The sequence below is a fragment of the Anguilla anguilla genome, chromosome 6, assembly GCF_013347855.1.
Source record: "Anguilla anguilla isolate fAngAng1 chromosome 6, fAngAng1.pri, whole genome shotgun sequence".
NCBI lineage: Eukaryota > Metazoa > Chordata > Actinopteri > Anguilliformes > Anguillidae > Anguilla > Anguilla anguilla.
This window is the reverse complement of record NC_049206.1, coordinates 15,956,536-15,981,171: the sequence shown is the minus strand read 5'-3', so window position 1 is coordinate 15,981,171 and position 24,636 is coordinate 15,956,536. Positions and strand designations below refer to the sequence as shown.

The window sequence follows — 24,636 nt, the reverse complement described above, 5'->3', positions numbered from 1 at the left end:
AGAGGTGGGTTAGGCTTAAAAGAGGAATGGCCATGCAGAAAATAATCTGATCTCCACTGTGAAGTATGCTGGTGGATCAGTGATGACATGGCACTGTTTTGAAGGCATTTGGAAACTTAATAGGATAAACGGCATCAAGGAATCAAATACCAACGCAGCAAAAGTCTCCTGACCAAACATTTCAAGTGCGTGGCTCATTTACCTTCACCCAACACCTGCCACAGGATACAATGTAATCACAAACATTATCTTTTTAAATAGTAAAAATATAAATAAACAACAAAAAGAAAACAAATACAATGGGCAGAATTCAGACCCGTGCTTCAGTGCATTTTCTGTGTAATACTCTCACTCTCAAAGAGATGAATTACATGGAAAATACACTTAAGTGCTGGTCTGGATTCGGCGATAATAGTGATAATAAGCACTTGTTGTACTGTTGAGATTTTGAATGAGTTGCTTTTTTTCCTGAAAACAGCAAGGTTCTTACACCACCCATTGTTGGAGGATTTGGTATTGATAGTTGACAGCATTAACAAGATATGGGCATCGCGGTTTGTACTAGTAAATTGCCATTCTGACTGGACCATCTGACTTCCCCGGTGGTAGAACTGAATCACTCTGATCCTACTGCTGATTTGCTTGGTGGTGGTGTCAATGTCAGACTTGGTGTCATTTTCCATCTAGTTTTCAATGATGTGCCAGGTATCTAACTAGATACCAGTGAGTTAATTTAGTGGGCTGTCTATCAAAATTGAACTTGTGAATATTCATTACAGAAGAAACATGCCCCTTCAGTCCTTCGGCTCTCCTGTAAAGAAATATATTGCTTCATACCAGAAGGAAATTCAGTGATTTCCCCTTTACATATTTGGAAAAGGCAAGTATACATCTTTTTCTTATGGTTTAATGAACCCTTTGAAAGAAAGAAAAAAGCGATTACACACCATTAAAACGAGCATGTCTAAACTGTGATGCCATTATATTATGGATTTATATTGTGCAATATAAAAGATTTATCATTATAGTGATCACAATATTACCAAGAATTTGTGATGACATGGCTTATTTACCATACAGTTTAAATATGCATTTTAAAAGATACATTTTGTTTTCATTTTCTGAGGACCCAATAAACTTGCAAAGCCTAGGTTCTGTTTCATGTAACTAAAACAGCAATACATTTAATCAACTAAAGCCATGTGTAAAAATGAAAATCCATGTGAGTTTCTAAAGACTTTTTTGAAAAGAGACATGTGCATTCTTTTGGCTGCACAAATCGATCAGCAGCCCAAATACGTGAGTTGAGAAGCTGTGTTTTCGATTTCTTTAGCTGGCAGTAGTTCAGGGAATGTGACTTTTATTTATTCCTTTGGTTGTAGAACTGACACACCTACCCATGTTCTTATTTAAACAGAACTGACTGCAGGAAGGAACCTGTATGTTATTTAACTGCAGCGAAAAATGATAAACAGCAACCCATTCAACTGAGTTTCTCCAGGCATTGCTGAGACTGAGGAAAATAGACAACCCTAGTCTGAGACATTCACATAAACAGCATAAACAACACCGCCAAACTCCATCATAGGTTCTCTTCCTTCTGCTCTTTCCTCCATGTGACATGAGGTTCACTCTCTTCAACACAAACTCATGTTTTCAACCAAAATCACAGTTGCGCAAACATTTGCAAAAGGTCCACTACCAGCTGCTTTGACAAGAGCAGAAGCACACCGTTTACAGAAAGCATTAAGTCCCAATATAAAATCTAAACATTAAGAAATTAATTTCAGTATATAAACATTTACCGTCTGTGCATTAAGTGCTGCGTCATTTATTTTTATTTCCTTCTAATTTTCATCATTATTTGGGAAGGGCACTGGAAAAGCATTGTCCATGGCCAATTAGATCTAGGGTGGACTACACAGCAGCACGCACGCGCTGAAATATGCGATTTCAGCCGTCTGTTGGTTTTCCACACTGCAGTCTGCCAGCTATGCTGCTCCAGTTTCGTTACTGGAGAACTGCGCAGCTGGCTCAGACAGACTGCAGACATCTCAACCAGATGAGTTGCAAGATAACAGTGAGGCACAGTTTGCCCTCCTAGCTGAGGTACCTCCATTCCTCCCTGGGTAACACAACGGTCAGTTACGTGTCACACTGCAAGACTCTGAAGCACTGGTGAGGTTCAGAATTGATCTGCACCTTACAGCATGCCCCACTGACTTCCACACCATTTCTTACCAGTAGACCAATCTTTTTCAAGCGGCCCAAATGTTTTTATGCATAAAAAATTGTGCATGCTGCAAATAGATTTTATGTCTTAATTTGCCTTTCCAAAATATAAACAGGACAATGGGAAGACACCCCCCCCCCCTTTTTTTTTAGACAGGGGCAGAGTAGTCACAGATAGAAATGGGATGACAATACAGAAAATGTCACAGCCAAGAATCAAACCCATGGCCGCATGAGGGGATTCATATCTGGGTTTGAGAGTCAGCTGCCCAGTTTGCTGAGCCAGAGTTACTGTAGAAAGAACAGCAGAAAGAACAGCCGTGTATGGGTTAATGATTGGGAGTTCATTGACGCTCCAGGGTCCACTGTAAAGAGATTTGGATGCCCACACACAACATTATAATTCTAAAAGAGGAGGTGTTTAATTAAAGCTCCATTCATTAGACAAGCAAAACTATTGGGAGCATTGTAATAATTGCATTCCATTCTTTATTACAATTCATGAGCCATTTTGTCTCCTATGAATAAATTAAGTATTTCCCACATTTTTATATGACAAATCAGACTACAAAATGAGATATTTTGCTCATGTAAGAGAGGACAGTGACTTAGTGCAGGGTAACAATATATATGACAATTAAAAGTCATATTAATTCAGCTTATATAAGTGTGACTGGTGAATTACAAGTCACATAGCATATTATAACCAAAAGCCAAATTAGGCTTAATTTTTGTCAATAGGGGACCGTGGGGAAGAAATGAAACAAAAAGAGTGTGTATGACAGACGCCTTCATTTGACAGTAGTCCAAGCTATGTTTCCACTGGTGCAGATTTGTGAGGCTTTAGAAATGTAACATTTTCAGTTGGCAGTTTAACTTTCCTACATTAGTTCAGAACCCCTGAACTGCCTCTGAAATCCCTGGACTGCCTCCGAAGAAGATTACGACAGAATAATGTGGAAATGATCCACGGAAAACCAATGCGTGTGCTGTCTGGTTCGAAACCAATTCAATTTACTGAGCACAAAATATCATGCACACGCTGGAATCAGTGCACTCTGGCAAATTACTGCCTTATTAAAAACCACAAGCAAACAAATTCCTTTATATCCACACAGCACATCACACTGAATGTGATTCATGGACGCGATCGCTATATTTACTGTATTTGTTTTATTTTTTTTATTCACTAGGGCTGAACAGGCTGTGCAATTTATTTATTTCATTTTTGCATCTGTCAGAGAGGAAGGGGATGGGATTCCACATGCGTATTCAGACTCTGGTCTAATTAGAGCGAGAGGAATTCATATTAAAAGGAGCCAGCAGATGGTACTTTGAGTGGTCCCTGTGTGTGGACTCAATGATCCACTCCTGATACCCGGCACAGTGCCCAGTGCAAGTGCTGCATTAACATTACAAAGACCCAGAGCACTGGAGGCAAGGCTGCACTCCAATATGCACGAACCCCACCCCCCCCCCCCACCCCGGGCTGAACTCTGTGCTCATTAACGTCAGCACTTCGATGCTGCTGTTATCCACGATGCACTCACCGGTCATGCGACTATGACTCAGGGTTTCTGCTTCTGTATTCCAAAGCCAATAAAAATCTTTCAAATACACACTCCTTTAAACATTCCATTATTGTTAAATAACATGAATTTTTCTTTTGCACTGGTATAGAATACACGCTCCGTACAGCAGTGAACATACATTTGATACAGGTTATGTTAAATACTTAACTGCAGGGCCTCCCAAACCTGATCCTGGTGGGCCAGAGATTACTAGGCTACTCAACACTGGTCCTGCAGCACAGTAACACTGCCTGCAAGCTTTATTTCCTGTCAGGTCCTTACCAATCTGATTCAGATAATCATTGTGGAAAGCAAATCAATTTAGACACGCCTCCAGGTTTTAAAGAAACAGTGCTGACTCTCCTTGCATTACAACATTCCCATAGAAGAGCAGAGTACTACTGCATTATTGCATTTCCACTTTCTTCTGTCAACCCAAGCACTCCTCTCGAGCCTCTGATCTTTACCTTAGGTCAATGGCCTTGGCTATGCTCACATGAAAACAGGCACTTTGCTAGCAGGGCATATTGCAGATGGTGCCAGCTATACATTAGAACAGTGTTTATGTATCTCAGATGAGTCTGATAGAGCCATCATAGAATAAAAAGATGGCATTCATCAGTGACAGAAGAAATAATTAATCTGCAAGTAATCAATAAGTAATCAATCAGGAAAGATCACTGAAACAACCCCCCCTCCTCCCAAACATCCTGCAGGCACAGAACTAAAACTGACAACTAATTAAGACGATCAAAGACTAGACACATGACCACTGATCATCACAATAACACAAACCTCATATAAACCATTGACTAAATTCTGTACTTACTATAAGGACAAGACCCATATCCTTCCAGACAGATTTCTGCAGGCAGGGCTCTGGGGCCTTGTAATGCTGATTCAGTTGTATGAATAAGATTCTGAACCTGTAATGGCCAACAGTTTGACGTCCCTTCTTCAGTGTGGTTTTCCTGCGTCATTTCACTACAAGTCAATTATATAAGAAGGACGCAAGAAGGCACCATGTTGGCATTCAAGTCCATTGTATATTATATTTATACATTATCCATGGAGGATGAGCATTCCAGATACATGTCAGACTGGTGCTCATCTCATATTACTGCCAGAAGCAAAGTCATAATCTGCCATCCATGATTTTGCTCCCTAGTGCTGATGCAAGCAATATGAAACACTTTTGTCCCTGCCAATTTTCTCGAGCAGAACTGGAGCTGATCCAGTGTCCCTCCATCCTTGGCCTGAAACCACAGAGTATTATGATCCTCACGGGCTACTGTAGCTGCACAAGTCACTGCACACAATCAGCAGCTTTAACACAACACAGATTATAATGGCTTTCATTTCCATGGGTGGTTCACTCGCACATGCACATGCAACAACTGTAATACATTTAATTGTTTAGTTGTTTGTGTGAGCGTACTAGTTTGCAAAACAGATGATTACATTGCTAATTTAGCATTAATTAAGGCTTAGTTTTTTCCATTTCGGTGGTCTCAGTTGTACAGCAAAAGGCTAAAGCACTCCTTGCAAAGCTGAATCACACTGCATTATAAAGAGCAGCTTGCAGTGCTTACATCTGACATATTGCCCATCTGATGTTACCTGAAACAATTCAGGTTAACAGTGCTTTGCACTCTGCTGTGTTTCTACAAATCAGAGTAAAACAAAGCAGAACACGTATATTTGTCCATGCCTCCAAACAAATTAGAACTGGGGCGGGGGATTATTTCACATCCTATATATGGTCGGCAACAGCTAGTAGTTTACGTCATCACCAGGGCCCTATTCCCTGACACGTCTCTGGTGATTACGTTATAGACGTACACTTCATTTTGACCTCCCTGTGGGTATGACTGGTTTCAGAGCATCAACTGTAGCCTTCTACTGCATGGTGAGATTGGAAAATCCCATTATTGCAAGCTCATGCGCCACTGCCTGCTTCAGCAAGAGAGCTGCCATGGTGTTGTATGTATTACCCATTTCAAGTAGTAAAAATCAACCATGCAAGCTGATGCGAGCTTAGCCTACTGTGAGCAATATGCACAAACCATTTGTTTGTCATAAATAGGAACCCAGTTTATGATTAAATCTGCATTTGGTTACAAGGTAACATTATGACAAGAACATTCTCCAAGCAGCCTTCAAACATTCGTTAACAGTGCCTGCCTGTATCAACAACTGAATCATCTGCAATGGCCCCATCATGAGCATATGCTGCATGGTTTACAGGTATCACAAGGGAAATGTGCATCCTTGTTTTAACAACACATCCAGTGGTCACACTAGCTCATGGAATGCTGCGTCTTTGGAACGCAGGACATTTCAAAATCTGCATTTTCCACTACTTCAATTGCCTTCTGATAAAAATAACTATTTTTCCATGATATGCTTACTCAGTAATAACGCAATAAATGATCATAATTTTATTATGACACGTAACAGATTAGCAGGATGAAATAAGATATAAATAGTGTTTTGGCATTCTGATCAAAACAATTTTTTGCCACACAGACTAATAAATATTTTAAAAACCTATGAGTGATTTCAGTTTTAATTTACTCATGTTGCACAAGCTAGCTAGAGCATGGCATCTCATTTTCATCTTTTCATTCAAATTAAGTGCTCTCTCTTTGAATCTCGCAATGCTACCACTGGCTGTGTAAATATTACTATCAACAAACAACACAAATGTCAGACACCAAAAGAAAATTAGCTCAAAGAACGTGACCACTGATACTGAGATGGGAGGAGGGCATTCGTGGAATGGAGAGAGTGAGACACGCAGGTTTTTCAAGATTCTTCTTCTCATGATCAATACTTCCTTGGAAACAGTGCCTGGCAGACATGTGCAGGGAAACCCAGGAGGGCTGGTCACTATTTCCTGTGGAGCCTAGGTGTCTGTCACGTGTGGCCTTTTTGGAAAGGCTGCAGTGACCACAGGCTGTGAGCTGTTCCCATGAGCAAGGTGTTTGTAAAAACTGCCAATCTTCTGCACCGGGGGAGAAGGCACTTTTCTGAATTCAACCAGCAATAGGTAACAGGCAGCACACATGCATGAGTTTAAATGGCGGGGCATTGGAGGGAGAGCTAAGGGGAAGGGCTGGAACGTTTAATATCAAAATCTAGCTCTCTCTCTCTCTCTCTCTCTCTTTCTCTCGTCTGCCCTGGATGTCAACTATATCTAGCATTAAGGTACTCGGTAATTAGAAAAATCTACACGCATGTCTGTCTGTTGCCTAATCCCTAAATGAATGGAAGCACAGTCCACCCCAATGAAGGCAGGGACATGCAATATTAGCAGTAGTCTGGTCATAATCTCCTTGAGTTTTACAAGGTATAAGAAACTGGATATATCAGGAACTGGTATAAGATTCACCGTATACCAGTGAAATGTGTTTATGAGTTACAGATCAGACAGGAAGCGTGAACAGCAAAGCTCCAGATGCTAAGCCTTTGTGAGAGACCTGTGATTTAGCCATTGCTAAAGCCCTCAGTGATCCCAACCTCTAATTCTGACGGCATTAGAATTAAAAGCTGGTTTCACAGTCCGGAATATCTTAGCAAACAAAGCTGCTGCAGGAAACTCCAAAGATTCTGTTGAGCCTACATCCCAAATATTGAGTACAGTATACGACACATTATTGCCATAATCTATCATTAAATTCTGTTTAAAATATACCCTGCCAAAGCTATACACATCACACGATAATTTTTATTCCTAATTTGTATTTTACTTCCCTCCCAGTAATTGTGTCTTGCTCCATGGGACTCCCGACATTAGTTAGCAGTGGCAGTCAGGCACAGTCAGGATTTGACCTGTGTTACAGACCAGCACTTTAGTTTGATTTGGCCACCCGGAAGGCTTAGAGCTGTTCTGATACTGAGACTGTACAGACTATTCAGAAAACAAATATGTCTCAAATGCAAAAATTGTATAAATCTACTACAATAACGGTTAGCCTGACATGAATGCCACTTGCTCATTCACACTGGACAGATGAGTTAACCAGCATGTGAGCTATAATTGGAAAGACATAAGATACGGGTCAGCTACTGGATTGATCATTCAACGGGGATCACAGAACTACACTACCGTCTCTGTTTTCCTCCCCATGATGCACCTTGAAGCTGATACCACCCACAGCTTGGCTGACTCATGCGTTCCTAGAGCCACATGCCGCTGCTGGCTGCACCTGCTCTCTCTGGGGCTGATGTGAGCCTGATCACCACTCCTGGGGTAAAATGAGTGGCCATGCCCAACCACCCTCCTCACCTCCATACCAATAGTTCCCTCTCACAAGACAATACTATTTTTTTTTACATCCCAGTGCCCTTGGTTGCGAGTGATCTGCAAACACCGCATACCCTTTCAGTATGCTTGTAGCTACACCACCCTGTGATATTCTTCTTCTTGATAATTGAAGCTAAGTAGGGCTGGGTTTGTTTACCTCTCAGAAATGAGATCTTCTGGAAAAACTAAATTGCTACATCAAGCCATGTTGATAAGCTAATAATAGTTAAATTATTTAATTGTTAAGGGACATCCTTCTCTCAAGGCCAGTCAGAAAAACCTATGTCCCTGTACAATTATGAGGACACTACTGCAGTAGATGCCATATCTTGGTTGAGACATTAAACTACAGATTCTACCAAGTCAGCTTGCTATTCTTAACACTGAACAGTTGAAGCCAAATTTTCAAATCTTATGAACACACTTGAAGCAGTGTAAACAAGAGCAATACTGTGAAAAATGATGTTCTGTATTGTAACATAGGATGTTAAAGATTTGTTACCAAGCAGAACCTCCTGTCATAAAAAGATATGCAGGACAGAAGGAACATGAGAGCTGACCATCTGGTTAGTCAACGGAATCAGTGGTTAAATCAAGATTTTAACTGGCTGAGGTCATTTAACATTCAATAGCACTTACCACAAAGTTTAGGTGGGCAGAAGGTTCCCTGGTACCCCCGTTCTATGCGTTAGGACACTTAATCATTCCCCAGTTTAACTGGTGAAACAGTCTCTTCTTCTCCATCTCAGCTGTTGTATTAAACTTGTGGTAAGAGGTATTATTTGCCTGCCCCCCTGCCATTGACTCTCTTTAGTACCAGGGTGACAGCTAAACTGTGTACACTTTATCGGTTGATCTATCAGGAGACCATAAGGTTAACAAGCCATCCACAGAGGATAATAGATCTGCACCACAGAATGAAAAAGCACCCAGACTCCTAGACCACAGCTAGCCCCAACTACCAACAAACAGTGTGGATGAGAAACAGATAAAGTCAAAGCATCAATTAAACAGAAGGCCAAAAAAACAGGCACCTGAGATGCTTCATGTTACCACAAACAGGACACTATCAGGATTAGTTTGGACAAAGTAAGCAGAAAGACTCAGTTTGAAAACACCAGCTGGGACCATTCACACAGACACTGAGCCTAACCAACGTATAGTTCCAAGTGGTGTGCTGATCAGCCTAGGGAGATATGGGCGAGAGGCTGACATAGTTTCGTCATCACAGGGGTCAGGGGGGTGGGGTTGATTTTGGGCAGCTTGAAAAATGACCATCCTGGGATGAGACAACACGCCTCAAGGCCCAGACTCCCTGCAGGGTCTGAGATTAAATCACCCCCCTCCCCCCCACCCCCGTTTGACCAGAGGGCCTGGAGCCAAGAGCATTTGGGCTCAGATCTGTCCTGACCGTGCCAGCAGAGACTCGCCCCCAGTCATGCCCACTGCTGAGCCAGCACAGCCACTACCCCGTTCCGTGCTATAGATCCTCTGCACTGCATGTTGCCACGGCAACCGAACCCATACTCAATGCAGAAACCAGATTGTCAACCAGATTAAATGCAAAACTGTCATTCAGTGCTGTGGCCAAACTGGAATTATTGCCTGTGGTAGCAATCACAATTGACGTCCTCTTTAGAGTCTGGATCACATGACCACTGATCAGATCATCAGACATGGTGCATACTGTGCTGTAAACCTTTCATTATGCTACCACATGCTGTTGTCACGCAGTAAGCAGAAGTCTAATGTCTACTCTGTGATCAGGAGCAGGCATATCTCACTGGCTACCATAGGTAGGTAACCCTAGGTTTTGATGCAATATTCATGCTTAGCAAGTTATTAATATTGCATAACATATGCACAGAAACAAATGTTAGAGATGACACCATACCATTGCACAGTGCACACTGTAAACATGTACAGGATTTCTCAGTCTGGAAACCCTAGCCTTCCCTCCTGAATGACAAATTCAGTGACATTTGCTAATGTTAATCTGAAAAATAATTAAACTTTATTTGTATAGCGCTTTTTATGGAGACACTGTCAAGAAGACACTGTGACAGTGTCTCTGTAATGATATCTAATTAAGCAATAAGGCACAAGAAGCCATGCTAAATTGTGAATATAGACAGTCATGGCTAAAAGTCATGTTAGGAACCCCTTTAAGCGGTGAATATATTCACAATGTAGCATGGCATAAAGTGCCTTATTGGTTTTTTTTTTTTAAATGGTGGTAATATCATTAACATTATAGCCAAATAAAAAAGACACCAATGTTCAATTCAATTTATTCATCATTTATTAATAAAACATACAATAACATTCTACCTCCAAGCAATATTGTTCTATAACAACATCACTGAATGGTTGCCAAGCAACACAACAATGCTAGCATTCACTGTGCGTTTCAGTGGGTGTTTACAGTAGCTATCTAGCTAACACTAAGCTACGTTAGTGACTGCTTTCTACATAGAGTTAACATAAGCTTATAGGAAACATTTTCAGATCACTCCCTGGACATGGAGCCTAACATTATCATCTAACTTTTGACTGGCGATTGAAAGCAGAGGGAAGATAATATTAACTAATGCTAGCTAGCTAAAATGCCTGCTTACTCATTTTTGCATACTAACGTCACTTCTCCTGAATTATACAGTAGCAACATTACATTACACACTCACATACCTGGTTATGCCAACTTGACAAGAAGCCTACAACTTTCTAACTCATCAATCACTTTGCTGTTAAAAAAGAAACAGCTAACTAGCTAACTTCACTTTTGCATAGGATATATTGATCTGGATGTTTTAATTTACATAAGTGGTGAATGTACAAAGCAGAGGACTTTTTTGGCACAAACAACAGACCATAAGTTTTGGAAGTAATGCTACATTTTGATGTCATCTGCGGACAGCTGTATAACTGTGTTTTTGTATTAAAATTGAAGTAACTGTCCATATTATTGTCCTGGTTTGCTGCACCATATATTTTATTGCGGGTTTTCCGAAATGTGGCTCACTTAATGTTAAAACTTGTCGAGCTATTAATGTTAGCTACTGTCAATAGTCCAATCTCTCGTTAAATGTGCGCAGTGATATTACACACAGTAAGATGAACAGGTGTGTCGCATCATAGCTGTTACTATATTGTGTAATATATCACAGCTGGAGCAATGTATTGACCAATCAAATTCCAGGACCAGAACTATCCATTTTATAATGTCAGTTAATGCTTCCTTGCCAATTGTGAATTTTGAGGAAAAAAACATACTAAAAGATGCATAACTGGGGAAATGAAAAAGGACCATCAGTAAATAATGTTGTTTGTATCCTCCAAGTACCCTCTAAGCAGACCTTTTAATGTATGAGTAACAATAATGCAAACATGTGGCTTTCTGTGTAACCTGCGTATAGTTTGATCTGTAACTGTGCCTCCTGATAAGCACTGTAGAGTAGCGACTCTGCTCATCATGGTACGGATTTAGGTGAGCTGCCACATTACGCTATACATGGCCAAAATGATTTACTGAGTATACTTTCCAAATACACCATTCACACCACCAAAGCACTGCAGTTGTAACAGTGCAAATGCAGCTGACATATCAGCAAATACATTAAGCTAAAGTTGGGTGGGTCAAAGAAAATGTATTCTTTCATTTAAGTGGGTCACAGCCTGAAAAATCTTGGAACCCCTGCATTAGAGGCCTCTGTAAATAACACGGGAGGTGTCCTAGAGGAGATAATTGCAGAAAACCAGCAGCCACTAAGAGGCCAGCTCACAGCCTGGACCCTCCAACTAAATCCCTTTGTCTTGCTACTGTCCTTCAAACAGACAGGACCTACGTGGCCCTCTGATTGACTATGTAATGATCACTGTTCACACTAGCATCTCTGCCATCACTCTGTATGTTCGTCTGTCCGTCTGTGAAGTTCCCTGGCACTACGACTGTATCTCTCAATTACTCCTTCTGTCTATCAGTCAGTTATACCCTCCAGGGCGTGGCCCAGCCTGTCAGACAGTAGAGGGAGTTTGGCGGGTGGCCACCAGGCTGTTTCCCGAACTCCTTCCCACAGCGCCCAACGTGAGGAGACTTGGGGAAGAAGCCAGCCGACGGGGACCCACACACCACCCGAAACTTGAAACACAGCAATTCTCTGCTGGTTCGCCCGCCAATGCTCATCCTTGAAGCTCCGCTCAATTTAAGACCCTTTCCCTACAGCCAGTGACCTAGGACCTTCCAGTAATATACTCCACATGAGCATGAAGTCAGTCAGAAGAACAGAGACCAAGGCCTCACTCTGTCTGATTCAGCACGGATTTTGCCACCTTCAACTTCTTTTACTAGATAAACTATACACTGTTACTGTCAGTGCAATCATGTTATCTGCTATACATATCCACACAGTATGAATTTCCCTTTTTCCTTATACTTCAATGATACAGGGAATTCTAAACACAATCACACAGCTTTTTATTTCAGATCCAATGGCAGAGATGACAAATGGTAGCATTTGTTTTGACAGTAAAAAAAAAGACTAGAGTCAAAAAATCATTAAATCAGTGTAGTCAGTGACACCCTTGACTGTACCCAGTACAGATGAGTAAGTGCATTATTCATACAACCCGGCCATTGATCACAGAGTCACGATATGCTTTACTAAACATAACCCTAGCATACCACAACCAGGATATTACAAAGAAAACTATAAACCGGTGATGTCAGCCATTATGAAATCACGGAAAACTGAGTAAGACCAGCGAGCTGAACGTTCCCACATGCAGAAGACATGCAAGCCCTCCCCTTCAGCGCTGGCAGCACGCTGGACTCGAGCTGCAGCTCTGTTTCACCGAATGAAATGCTGCTCATTTGCATCTGACAGGCTGCCTCTCCTCCCTGCCGCTCGGAGAGGGCCGCGGCACAGAGCGGCGTGCGCCGTCCATTTCCGCCAGAGCGGCCGTCTGATCCCCCCGCCAGACACGCACACAAGCACCTCTGGAAAATGGCCCCGGCAACAGCGGCCGCCACCGCCACACAGCTGCCTCCTCACCCACGCCCCATCGCCGTGGAAACTCATCCAGCTCGGACATCGGCGTAGCCGCACAGTAAATTGAGATAATCCTCCAAGATGGGGTGGGTGGATGGGTGAGGGGGGGTTGGGGGCAATAGAGAACAAATTAGCTGCGCAATTGTGTTTACATACACAGGCTATTTAGGAGCACTGCCTGTTTCCAGAGGATGACATGCAAGTCACAGGAATTCTTGTGCTCCTAATAGGTGTGTCGCTGATAGCATGGGAAACCAGTGAGATGGGAGGGAGAAAGAAGAGAGAGAGAGAGAGAGAAGGGGGGAGGGAGGAGAGAACAGCTTACCTTCCATCATGGTTGCAGATTTGCATTCCTCAATCTCCAAGGAGCCTGGAAACAGTAGCCGGGGGTAACGAAAGACCCTAGCAACGAGGTGCTGCTGAGATGGAGCTCGGCATGCGTCTCGCAGGCACTGAACATCGACCTTGGCCCTCCCCAAAACACCGAGGCACACAAACGTACGCAGGCACGCACGCCCTCACTCACACACACACACACGTCCGGTGCTGCTGCTAGCAGAGGTAGGAGAAGGCTGCGCGACAGCGCGAATGAGGCCGAGCTGTAGTTTTAGTCCAGGAAGGCAAGCACAATGATAACCTCCACCATGACTGAAGGATGCTGCGAGGGGGAAAGAAGCAAAGAGGAGAGAAAGAGAGAGAGAGAGGGAGAGAGACGGAGAGTGAAAGAGAGCGAGAGCGAGAGAGAGAGATGAGAGCAAGAAAGAGGAGGGAGGTGATGCATGCAGATGTCATACGCCGCCTGAGCCAATCACAGAGACTCTCCGCTTCGTCACATGACTTCTGATTTCAGCCTGTATCTCCTAACACCACAGCCCTCCAGAGTACTAGACAACTGCCCCCCTCCCCGTTCACCCACAAACACAAGCTGACACACGCTGATACACACAGGCCCCTCCCCTCCGTGCTCTGATAGATCACGTAACCTGGAGAGCATCTGCTGTTTGCAGCCCAGTGGTGCTTTGGCCCCCGATGGGAGAGGGGATGAATGAGATTATCTATTGCCTCACCGCCTGGATAACTGCGCAGCCAAAAAAGGTGGGTGTAGCCCAGTCCATATGGGATGAAGTGGGAGGAGGGGTGGTGGCTGGTACAGGAAAGGGGACAGAGATGCACAGGGATGGGGGCAGAGAGTGGGTGTGTTTCCCCCCTGTACCGTGCTGCTGCTGCTGCTGCTCCAGTCCTACATATTATTAGACCGTTTTATACTGAAGCTTCCCTGGGTCCTTCATTCACTCCAACACTGGCAATGACCTGTGAACTGCAGGCTGACTGGCCAGTGCTCTACTGTGTGTGTGTGTGTGCGCGTGCGTGCGTGTGTGTGTGTGTGTGCATGTGTGTGCCTGTGTCTTCCTGTATACGTACAAGTATGTGTGGACTGTATCTGTGTGTATGCTCTTCTTTGTGTTTATATATGTGTTTGCATGCGTGTCTCTGAGTGTGGAGCTCAACTGACAGCCCATATTCCAGTACCTCTCTCTGCCTGCCCTTGGGGTAAAAATCAGTTGCACTCGAGCCATGGTGGGAAATTCCACAAAAACCTAACATATCAAGGGGGAGAGGATTTCATTGCGCGTCTGCTGCAAAAATGACAGAAAGAGAGGGATTACAGGAGGGAGGAAGAGAGGGATGGGAGCAAGAGAGACAGTAGAGAGAAATTATTGAAGACAATGAGGGAGAGAAAGAACATACCTAAATGAAGGTGACAGAGAATTTTTCTAAATTTAAATATGAAAATTTCTAATGTGATTAGCCTAATGTACTCATCAATAAAATGATCAATGAGATATGTTTTACAGTAATGCTGCATCTTGGCTCAGAATACAAATTCAGATATGGAGAGAAAATCATAATTAATTAATGATGAACACTATTCATTTGAGATGGAGGATTAGAATTCACCGAGAGAACCAAGACACTATACTCACTCTTTGCAGCATGGAATTTTACTGCTTAAGATTGTATTCATCATTATTTATAGTTTATAGATGTATTGTCATGTACCTTCCTGCATAGTGTGTAAACATTGATTATTGATTCTGCTTTCTCTTTTTGGATACCAGTGATATCAAGTTACAACCTGGTTAAATAATGTTTTTAAATTAATTAAATAGCTTTAATTGATTACTGATTAAAGCTTTAATCGATAGTCCATAAAAAGATGTGATGGGAGAGCCTTGGCACAATATCAAAGGTGAGTTAAAGATTCTTTAGTTATTCTTTGTATTACTTCATTATCTCATATTTAATTCCAATGTATTTTTTTGTATTTTTCATCATTATACAGTACATGTACTTCATTTACTTATTTTCTTATATTTCTATTTTGTGATATTGTAGTGCATACATGCACACATAATAATAATAATAATAATAATAATAATAATAATAATAATAATAATAATAATAATAAACAGTGAGTTCAGCCTACTATATTTCAAGTTCACAAGCTATGGCTGATTGCATTCACTTCTTGGATTTGTTGTGTTCATTTTCAAAATCACCCCACCCCCTCCATAACACCAGATATCTAAATGGATTTTTTTTTTTTACGATGGCCTGAGTTGTATCCTTGTTTTCTGCCAGTACAATATTAAAATGAAAAGGTTTCTCATTCAGCTGCTTTCAAATAGCTGCTGTTGTAAGTTCTCCACTAGTGCAGGAGGGAAAAGGGGCACACGGAGTGATAAAACGGCACAAATGTGTTACGCTACATTAGACATACTCAACATTTTAGAGAAAAAGGTATGTGTATAACCACTTAAGTTTTACACACGGCAAGCCAAAACAAAACAGACCCCGGGGGGGGTAAAACTACACTGCAGTACTGCACTAAGTGCTTCGTCTGCACTGCAAGTACTGCAGTTCTGGTGTACATGACCTCATCTATTTCCATTTTTTGTGAGTACTTCCACGACACCTGAAACAGGCATAACACGTGCTGTTCACACACAGCCGCATTGCATGCAGCGTAGCCTTGCTGAAAGATGAATCCCTTTAATGCATGTGACAGTGTAAACACAGCTAGAACGGTGCTGCAGAGACAGGCATCCTGATGCTTGAAATATGAGCAGAAACTAAAAAAAAAAAATAGAAAGCCGTTAAAAGAGTAAAACAGCAGCAATGCTTTTGGACTGACTACACAGCCAGCCTTCTTGGATGAAATGCAGTAACTGTAGCAGGGGTTTAAACCTCAATTTCACGCCAATCAAACACTGCAGTGTGTTAGAGCTTAAACAGCTAAAACCATCTGTAAATGATTCTGTGGGCAAGAGCAAGTGGTCCCGAAATGACCACCGAGTGGTTGAGGACCCCCATCTCAATCAAGACGGCAGGCTGCAATGTACAAAGTGTAGACCATCATGTACCATCTAAATGAGATGGGCTTAGTACAACATATGTAATACATTATAGTGATCACACTTCCAAGGCCAAGTGGATCGTGCATTGTTTATTTTCTATTAAAGCTAAAAATGTGCAATTTATTACATCTAGAAATATTTTAGAAATTCAGATAATATTTTTTTGCAACGTGGTTGGGGAGGCAAAGTTTGAGGACCCCTTAGACAGAGATTGACTGAAGCTAGGCCGAAACATCCTTTCCCTCGCTCATTCTGAGGTAATAGCTTAAATATTAAACCCTAAGGTTGTTGCATTTAGCACTCTGGCTTGTGTATTGTGATCAACTGCTGACTGATTTGAGCAGCCAACGGAAGTTCTATTTGCTACAAATGTTATTGACAAATGCTACAGTGATTCTGGGTTTTGGATATTTTGCAGGAAGAAGAAAAATGGCCTGGTAATGTACCTTTGCCTATGGTGAATCATGAAGTACACGTAAAGAGTAGTCACATTTGTTGCAACAAGATTGACCCCTTGTGGCCAAATGTAATAATACCACGCAGACATTGCAGTTGAGATTACCTCCAGAATAGCATTACACCACCATTGGAAATGCACCATATGAACTTTGCTCTTTTATGAAGCTTATTTTGTTTAGTCAAACAAATAAACAGAAAACATTTAACTTTGAGGCTTGTTTTTCAAATTAATAATTCAAAATTAAGGAAATTGAATACTAAGTGTGGCAAATATGTGCAGACCATCACATAATACAAGCAAGTATGTTTAATATAATAACTTTTCAATTTGTGTACAATTTCTGCAAAAAGAAAACTTAGCTAAGAAGTTTTGTACACTAATGCACCAAAGAAATCTCTGGTCAATCTGGGAAGTTTTGTTCCACCGAGCCTTACGGAGCCATAGATTCTTTAAGCCATCTTTAAGACATCCTAAATGATTACTCGCAAACTTTCAACATATCATATCCTCGGTAGACCAAGTGGTTAGTGATGAGCCACTCAACCAAGCCAGAGAACCAAGTCATACTTAAACCTAAGGACATCAGTGTAGATCTCTTGCCAGTGTGCAAGGGGTATTGCTCCTACAACCTTCCAATCTGACAAACACCACAAATACATTACAGACATTTAGCAGGTGATCTTATACAGAACAACGTGCACATTTAGCATTTTCATATAGTGTCAATTTACCCAGCTGGATATATACTGATGCAATTCAGCCGAAGTCCCTTGCTCAAGGGTACAATGGCAGCTTTCTACCTGGGAAAGTTACATGACACAGTGGTCATATTGTATATGGCAAACATGCACAGAAATGCAAGAGCCATTTCCTCTGTCCAGTCTTAGGCACCCTCCAAATGTAGCAGAAAGGTTCGCGTTGCGATAACCTTTGTACAACTGGTTGTATCATATGCTTGCCTTATACTGTATATCTTGGGTATTTTTTGTATGAAAAATTAGTATTTGCGTGTCTGGAAGCCATTTATCTGCGTTGGTCTTAAAAAAAAAAACAAAAGATATTGGATAAAGAACAGAAGAAAAAAATAATTTCCCAATATATTGGTGAAGTCGTTGCATTAGCAACACATATAAGCTTTATACTACAGTGACAGGCCTTTACTGATATCAAAGTAGTTCTTTTAGGTCTTTGTCTAAATCCATTATTTCAAACTTTCAAGGGTAAAGCCAAACTAAAAAATCCTGGAAAATATAAACAATATTAAAATCAAATAACTGTGCTCAATGCTTAAACATGAGTATTGTCAGCTATACAAATGATTCCTTTTCAAAATAATGAATTGTGCTGGCAGGTCATAAAAATAACAGGCATAGCTTTTCAGTACATTTGTTTGTACAATTGTTTTAATTTACCTCATTTGCCGTTCAGCATAGAAGAGGCCGGAAAATTGGATACACTGTTAATGGATATATGCAGTACCGTATCTAGGATTTTTGTGATTCCCACTGGAATTCCTCCATTTTGCCCAACAGAGGGTGCAATTGGATTTGATTTACATGCACAGGCACATACCGTAATTGAGCTTGCATGGATGTGGGTACATTGCAGTTGTTAAACAGGAAATGCCAAATTTTTATCATACAACATACTGTGGAAATACTGCAAGCAGTTGGGTTTTATTATTATGCCACGAACTGCGAGTATTGCCAAAGTTGCCACTGTCGTTCTTTTACATTAAAACACTTTAGCATTTGTTTTACAGTTAGTTGATCTGAAATTCCACACTTACAAGAACAATCAGACCAAAAGGTTTACACAAAAGAGTGACAAATGATGAGTGGAGACTTCTAAATTCAACTTCTGAGGCTACTACAAAAATGTGCTCTTTGGAAGGAAACACAGTCAATAATTGTAGCTGACCTTACATTGTCTGCTGGTTATAATTCTGCTATGGTTGTTTCTATAATGAGGGTAGAAATGGATTGTTAAAAGAACAGTATATGTATGTGAATAATTATTTAAAATTCAGGGTAATCCGGAGGTACTAAACTGTTTGGAATTTCAAAATTATTCAATAAAAATATGTTAGATAAGGTGAAAGAATAATCTACATGCAAACTACTTTGGATTTATACCTTGAAGGTAACTGTTTTCCCAGGTCTTAATCAATATTTGACAACAGACTTTTTCTGTGAGAAATGAGTGGTGATTTTCTGGAACATTTATTTGCAAAGAAAGTATCATATTGTGTAATAAACTCTTTCTCCAAACTAATCCATTGATTAGCTTTGTTCACAGTTCTGGTGTAATAGCCAACTGGCTATAGGTGAATGTTAATGTGACATATCAGCATTCAATAGGCATACAATATACAGTAAGCTCCATAACGTTTGGGACAAAGCCATATTTATATATATATATATATATATATATATATATATATAGCCAAATGGTCTCCAAAAGCCACAGTGGGGAGATTTCTTTAACCTACACAATTATTAGGAATTATAATGCAGTCCAAGTGGAGCTGAAAACGTGGAACTCTTAACTCATTCCAATGATCAAAGACCCAGTTCTAATTTGGGGTCTTTATTACATGTGAAATTCCATCCACAAACCACCACCCACTCCCCCCCTCACCCACGTACCCTCTTGTAAAATCCTCCCCACATCAGTGAGATTGCGTGTAATGAGCGCACTTTTAACTCTGCAGGGAGAGATTTCCTGCCTTTTCCAATCCGCCATCACCGCACTGAGGCCTAGCCACGGCGGGTACTGAAGCCTGCCGTGGACCGTTTGCTGGCAACTAAAAACGAGGCCACTGGACACGGCTGAACCTGACCAGAAGCCCTCTGGGGTGTAGCCTGTTATTACCGTAAAAGCCTCTATAAATAACCGGCCAAACAGACAGAAAATAATGCACACCCCAGTCCCCGACACTCCCCTCCCCACCCCACCCAGCACGAGCACCGTCTTTACTCTCCAAACGGCACGTAGGCCCTGCTGCTGCGTACGGGACGCTTATCACCCGCCATCGTACAGAGAGGAATTTGGTTTTTGCTCCAGAATGCCAAATCACAATAAACACTGCAATCATCATCCTTCATCGGCCGGGGCTTTGCAGACGCTGCCATCTGATTGGCTCCCCCACCTCAAAGTAAGCGTACACTTCACAGGGTGGGGCCGGGGGAAGATAGCCCGGGTGAAAGAAGAGGGAGGGGCTGCCTGTTAATGGATTGTGAGGACACGGAGTGGAAGCACAAGCAGAACTGTATCTCCTAATCTATTTGATAAAGGGCCCTGCAGAGCAGTGAACAAAGCAGTTACTCCTGGGTACAAGGTTTACTCCACTCTCATCAATTACCTATGAATATTTCTGAGGTGGAAATTTCTGCAGGGAAGAGAGGGAAAAACCTCAAAAGCATGAACAAAAAGTCTAAGTTGGCTATAGGAACTGTCAAAGGAAGCATCACTCCCCACCTCACAGGGTGCTGAAACCTTTGCATGTGTCATGTTCAGTTTAAATCCCAAATAGACAAAAAAATATTTTAACTATACAATTTTATATACCATTGCAATTTTATAATTGCAGAAAAATGTTCAACTTTGTTTCATGTAACTTTAACTTTGTACCAAGCCTTGTCTGAAGTAATCTGCTCTTTATTCCAAATAGCTGTTGATGAAAAAAAATGAAACCCTTATGTTTCACCTGTGTGTATGGTAAAAACAGATTAACAGACAAGATAACAACATTGCACTTCAAGCTTTCAAACAATCCAAAACATCATTGTGACGGAGCTAAAATTCTGCTACGTGTGTTCACGCAGCGGGGAAAAACGCGGGGTTTGTTTTCGGAACCGGAACGAATTCTGATATTTTACATTTTAACGGCGTTGTAGAAGTCGGTATCTATTGTATGGCTATGTACAGGTGCACATGTACATTAATATACTTTGTAATACTAAGGATGTTAATTATGTTTACTAATTACTAATCATGTTAATTAATAATAATGTTAAATGTTTTAAGACAAGTGAAATGTAATTAAAAAATACTTACAACGCATTGTGTATGGGCGTGGGTGTGCAGGGGTATCTGTGCATCGGTAAAAGGATCGCGCGGCACACGTTCACAGATATACTGTAGATGGGACACGCTCCAATCAAATTGAGGGGATAACATAGATGCAATATAGTGACCGTATGTTGCGTAAAGAATGGCATAAGTGCATACTATTATTGGCAAATTGGTCCTAATGTGGGCTCATTAGATATGTGAAGAGAGAACTGATTTTAAGGATACCACACACTATCATGAAGAACACTGGGAAAAGTTAAATTGGTTGTCCCCACGGGAGGGGCAGAGAAAAACACCTATAAAAGAGCTGAGGGAAAATGAACTTGTTTTTCTTTTTATTTTTTTGTAAATTATGTCCAGGTGGCTGATGAGAGCTGGGGAGATCAGTTATGTGCTCTTGTGTGTTGAGACAATTTCTTGTGAATAGTTGAGTCGGATTGGATTGGAGCCTGGTTGTGGAGCCTGGTTGTTTGTTGTGTTTTCTGTTTTTTTCCCCCTTGCACCATCTGCAGATTGATAGATTCTATTTTTACTTGTTCACCTGAATCCATCTTGTCCATGCCTGCTTTTTGCATTCCGTTTAGACCATTTACCACAATCAGACATCTCAAACAAAGCGTATCAGCAGGCTTTAGCAATACTGAGTTTCATCCCACAAAGATTTCACACAATACTTCAGGAATACATTCTGACCTAGCCTACGCTCACTCTGTGAACCGGACTTGGATGGCTATGGATAAGTGTTGCATAATGAGTATTGTACCTCACCAGACCTGTATTTTTGTAATTGTTCCAACGACCTTCAACCTTCACTTTGGATCAAAGCGTCTGCCAAATAAATGTAATGTAATGTAATGTAACTAAGCCAGGTAAAAACTAACTTGGTCTTCTTTAGATCAGGGACATTCAGTCTCATCAGAGAAGGGCTTATGTGCTGCAGGCTTCAGTACCATCCCCAGGTGTTGTAATATTGGATTAGAACAATAGCTTGCACCCACATTGCCAAGCTTTCTTGGAGAAGACTTCACACCACTGCTTCAGAATTTTGAAAAGTATAGTATCTGTATAACTTGCATTAGAGAGATTTTGCACATTAATTTCATCTTGGATCTGGGCTATTTGTCTCAAACTGTTGAGAGACTAATCTTGGACTGCTACTGCTAGGTTGCGATGATCCAGCGTGCAAAGGAAAGCAGGTCTATATCATTTAATGCAGAGATCCCACCCTATGAGACAGACAAACAAACTTGGTATTAAGTATTTTTGTGTGGCTTCAAAACTAAAATTGCTCATTGGTGTGATGCAAATGATTATGTACAAAATCGGCAGAGAAATCAATGCCTATTTGCCAGATGGGGAGATGAAAGGACAAGACACAACTGGACGTCCCCCACTCAGAAAGCTATCCAAGCTGTGATGCGAGGCAACCATAATCCTGTTACAGAGGTAGAAAGGGTCAATGCAGCTCATCCATGTTCAAGGGGGCCACAAAGAGTCGTTGTGAATGTAGGGCACTCCCACACATTGACACATCAAAGCCTGCACACCTGGCAGCGTACTCCCCCAAGGCAGTACGCCACGTTAAATAAGGGTGAAGGGAAAGTGTGCCAGCTGGGGGGTGGTGGCAGAATTTTATCCAGCTCTCTTAGGTTCTGTTCGAACTAGATACAACCAGTTCCAAATACACTCCTAACGCCTATGCTAATACGGGTTCCACAAGTCACCAAAACATTATTTTTTTCCCCCTAGTTAATTACGTAGCCTAATTAAATGTAATTACCACAGCAGTGGTCCCCAATCCTGGCCCTGGAGAGTCAAGCGATGACTGAATAAGTAAAATCTTAAAAAGCTGATTCATGCATTTTTATTTATTTATTCACATTTTTCATACAAAGGATGAACAAATATTACGGTTTGGTCCGGTCTCTCTTTCCTTTATTTTTTTCCACACACTGCTTGCCAGCATGCCTTTAATTCAACAGTTCCTTGTAATAGCCCAAGTCCATGTCTAAAATGACGGCAAAAGGCATTTCACACACCCCTGGATGAGTATACCCTCAAGCGTCTTCCATTTAGCATTTATCATGTATGCATCCTGGATGTTCAGTTAGCTGGGTACATAAAGCCATCTGCAAGATGGTTTTATAATATTATCTGACCAGGCACCTTTTCGTCAATTGCTGAACACTGATGTTTTCCACGGTTGTTTGTCGCTCTGGATAAGAGTATCTGCCAAATGATTGTAATGTACTATAATGTAATGCTAAACTTATCAAATGGTAAAGGTCTGGCTTGACAGGGACAACATATCACAACACCATCCATTTCCCATGCTCTTGTCATTTGGCAGTTAATGTCAACAGCAGAGAGCCATGAATGATTAAACTCCACAGTAAGAGATCAGAGAGATTTTGCCTTTGGTCTGCGCATAGCACAGCTATGCCATATGTACTATGGCTGACATGTTAGCACTGCGCCAGCAGTGGCTCTGTCTGAGGAGATGTATGTTATGTTAGATAAAGGTTAACCTAATGATTTCAGCCATGATCCTACATGTGTACAAGGGAGCAAGAACATCCAAGATACTACCTGTACATTTTATCAACATATCTAATTGTGTAGCAAAATGTTTTTTTTTTTCCCCTGGGGAAAATTTTTAAGTGTTTGAAGACATACTACAAATCAATTTCCCTTTAGAGTAATCACTCCTTAATACCAAACTGGTTCCCCGGGGTACTTTTTTTTATCAATTTACTGTACAGTATACACCTTCTAAATGAGCTTCAGCTACAGAATCAGTTTAAGTGAATATCCTTCCATCCTATGGCTTTGTTTACATTTACATGAAATCATGTTCTTTTAAAACTTTTCAACATTTAACAGTGGCTAATTTCAATATGTTGCTCTCTATTCTGTTATAACTAAAATACATATGCACCATGTGCCCTCTGCCAGATCCCAAAGAACTAGCGCCAAGAAGGCTCTTCCAGACCACGCTTTGTAGTAAAACCAAGAAAATAACTCATGAGCTTTAAGGACATGTCCAACATTGCACAGAGATCAAGCAAACATTATACATGTTAGTTAATACATTATTTCTACTCTTGTTATGATAGAAGAGGGGTGAAATGTATGTACTGTCTAAACTATACAGAAAGGAGGCAGCCAATCTTTTAGATGCCGAAAGACAGATTACCATCTGTTTCTTATGAAACTGTTTTGCTGAATCTGTGCTGTTACTAGCTACATTATTATAGTGCTACATTATGAAGGAGGAAGGGGTCATGATTTACGTCAACTTTTTAGAGACCATAGACCAAACTGAGTTTTAGAGGATACTGTATGAATACAATGATCCAAAACTGCACTCAAGGTATTTTGTAATGTGACCAAGGTTTAACATTCGAAACTGGATAGAGATCTATAAACAAGTAAGACAGTGTTCCCAGAAGGAATTTTACTGGTTGACCATCTACCCAACATCTTGAAACATACCAGCATCCATGATCAAATCACTTTA

General features: G+C 41.1%; 1 protein-coding gene across 6 annotated transcripts in view; it reads right to left on the bottom strand.

The window, feature by feature from the left end:
• The window catches only part of LOC118230388 (SH3-containing GRB2-like protein 3-interacting protein 1), a 39,882-nt gene extending 25,845 nt beyond the window's left edge, over window positions 1–14,037 (bottom strand). For 3 of the 6 annotated variants that reach the window (XM_035423370.1, XM_035423369.1, XM_035423371.1), the window contains exon 1: window positions 13,486–14,036. In XM_035423370.1, the coding sequence (XP_035279261.1) occupies window positions 13,486–13,495 (10 nt within the window). In that variant the 5' untranslated portion in view covers window positions 13,496–14,036. Of the gene's footprint in view, window positions 1–13,485 lie in introns of all 6 variants that reach the window. The other 3 variants (XM_035423372.1, XM_035423373.1, XM_035423368.1) reach the window with 2 other exon arrangements.
• Between the last annotated feature and the right edge of the window lie 10,599 nt (window positions 14,038–24,636).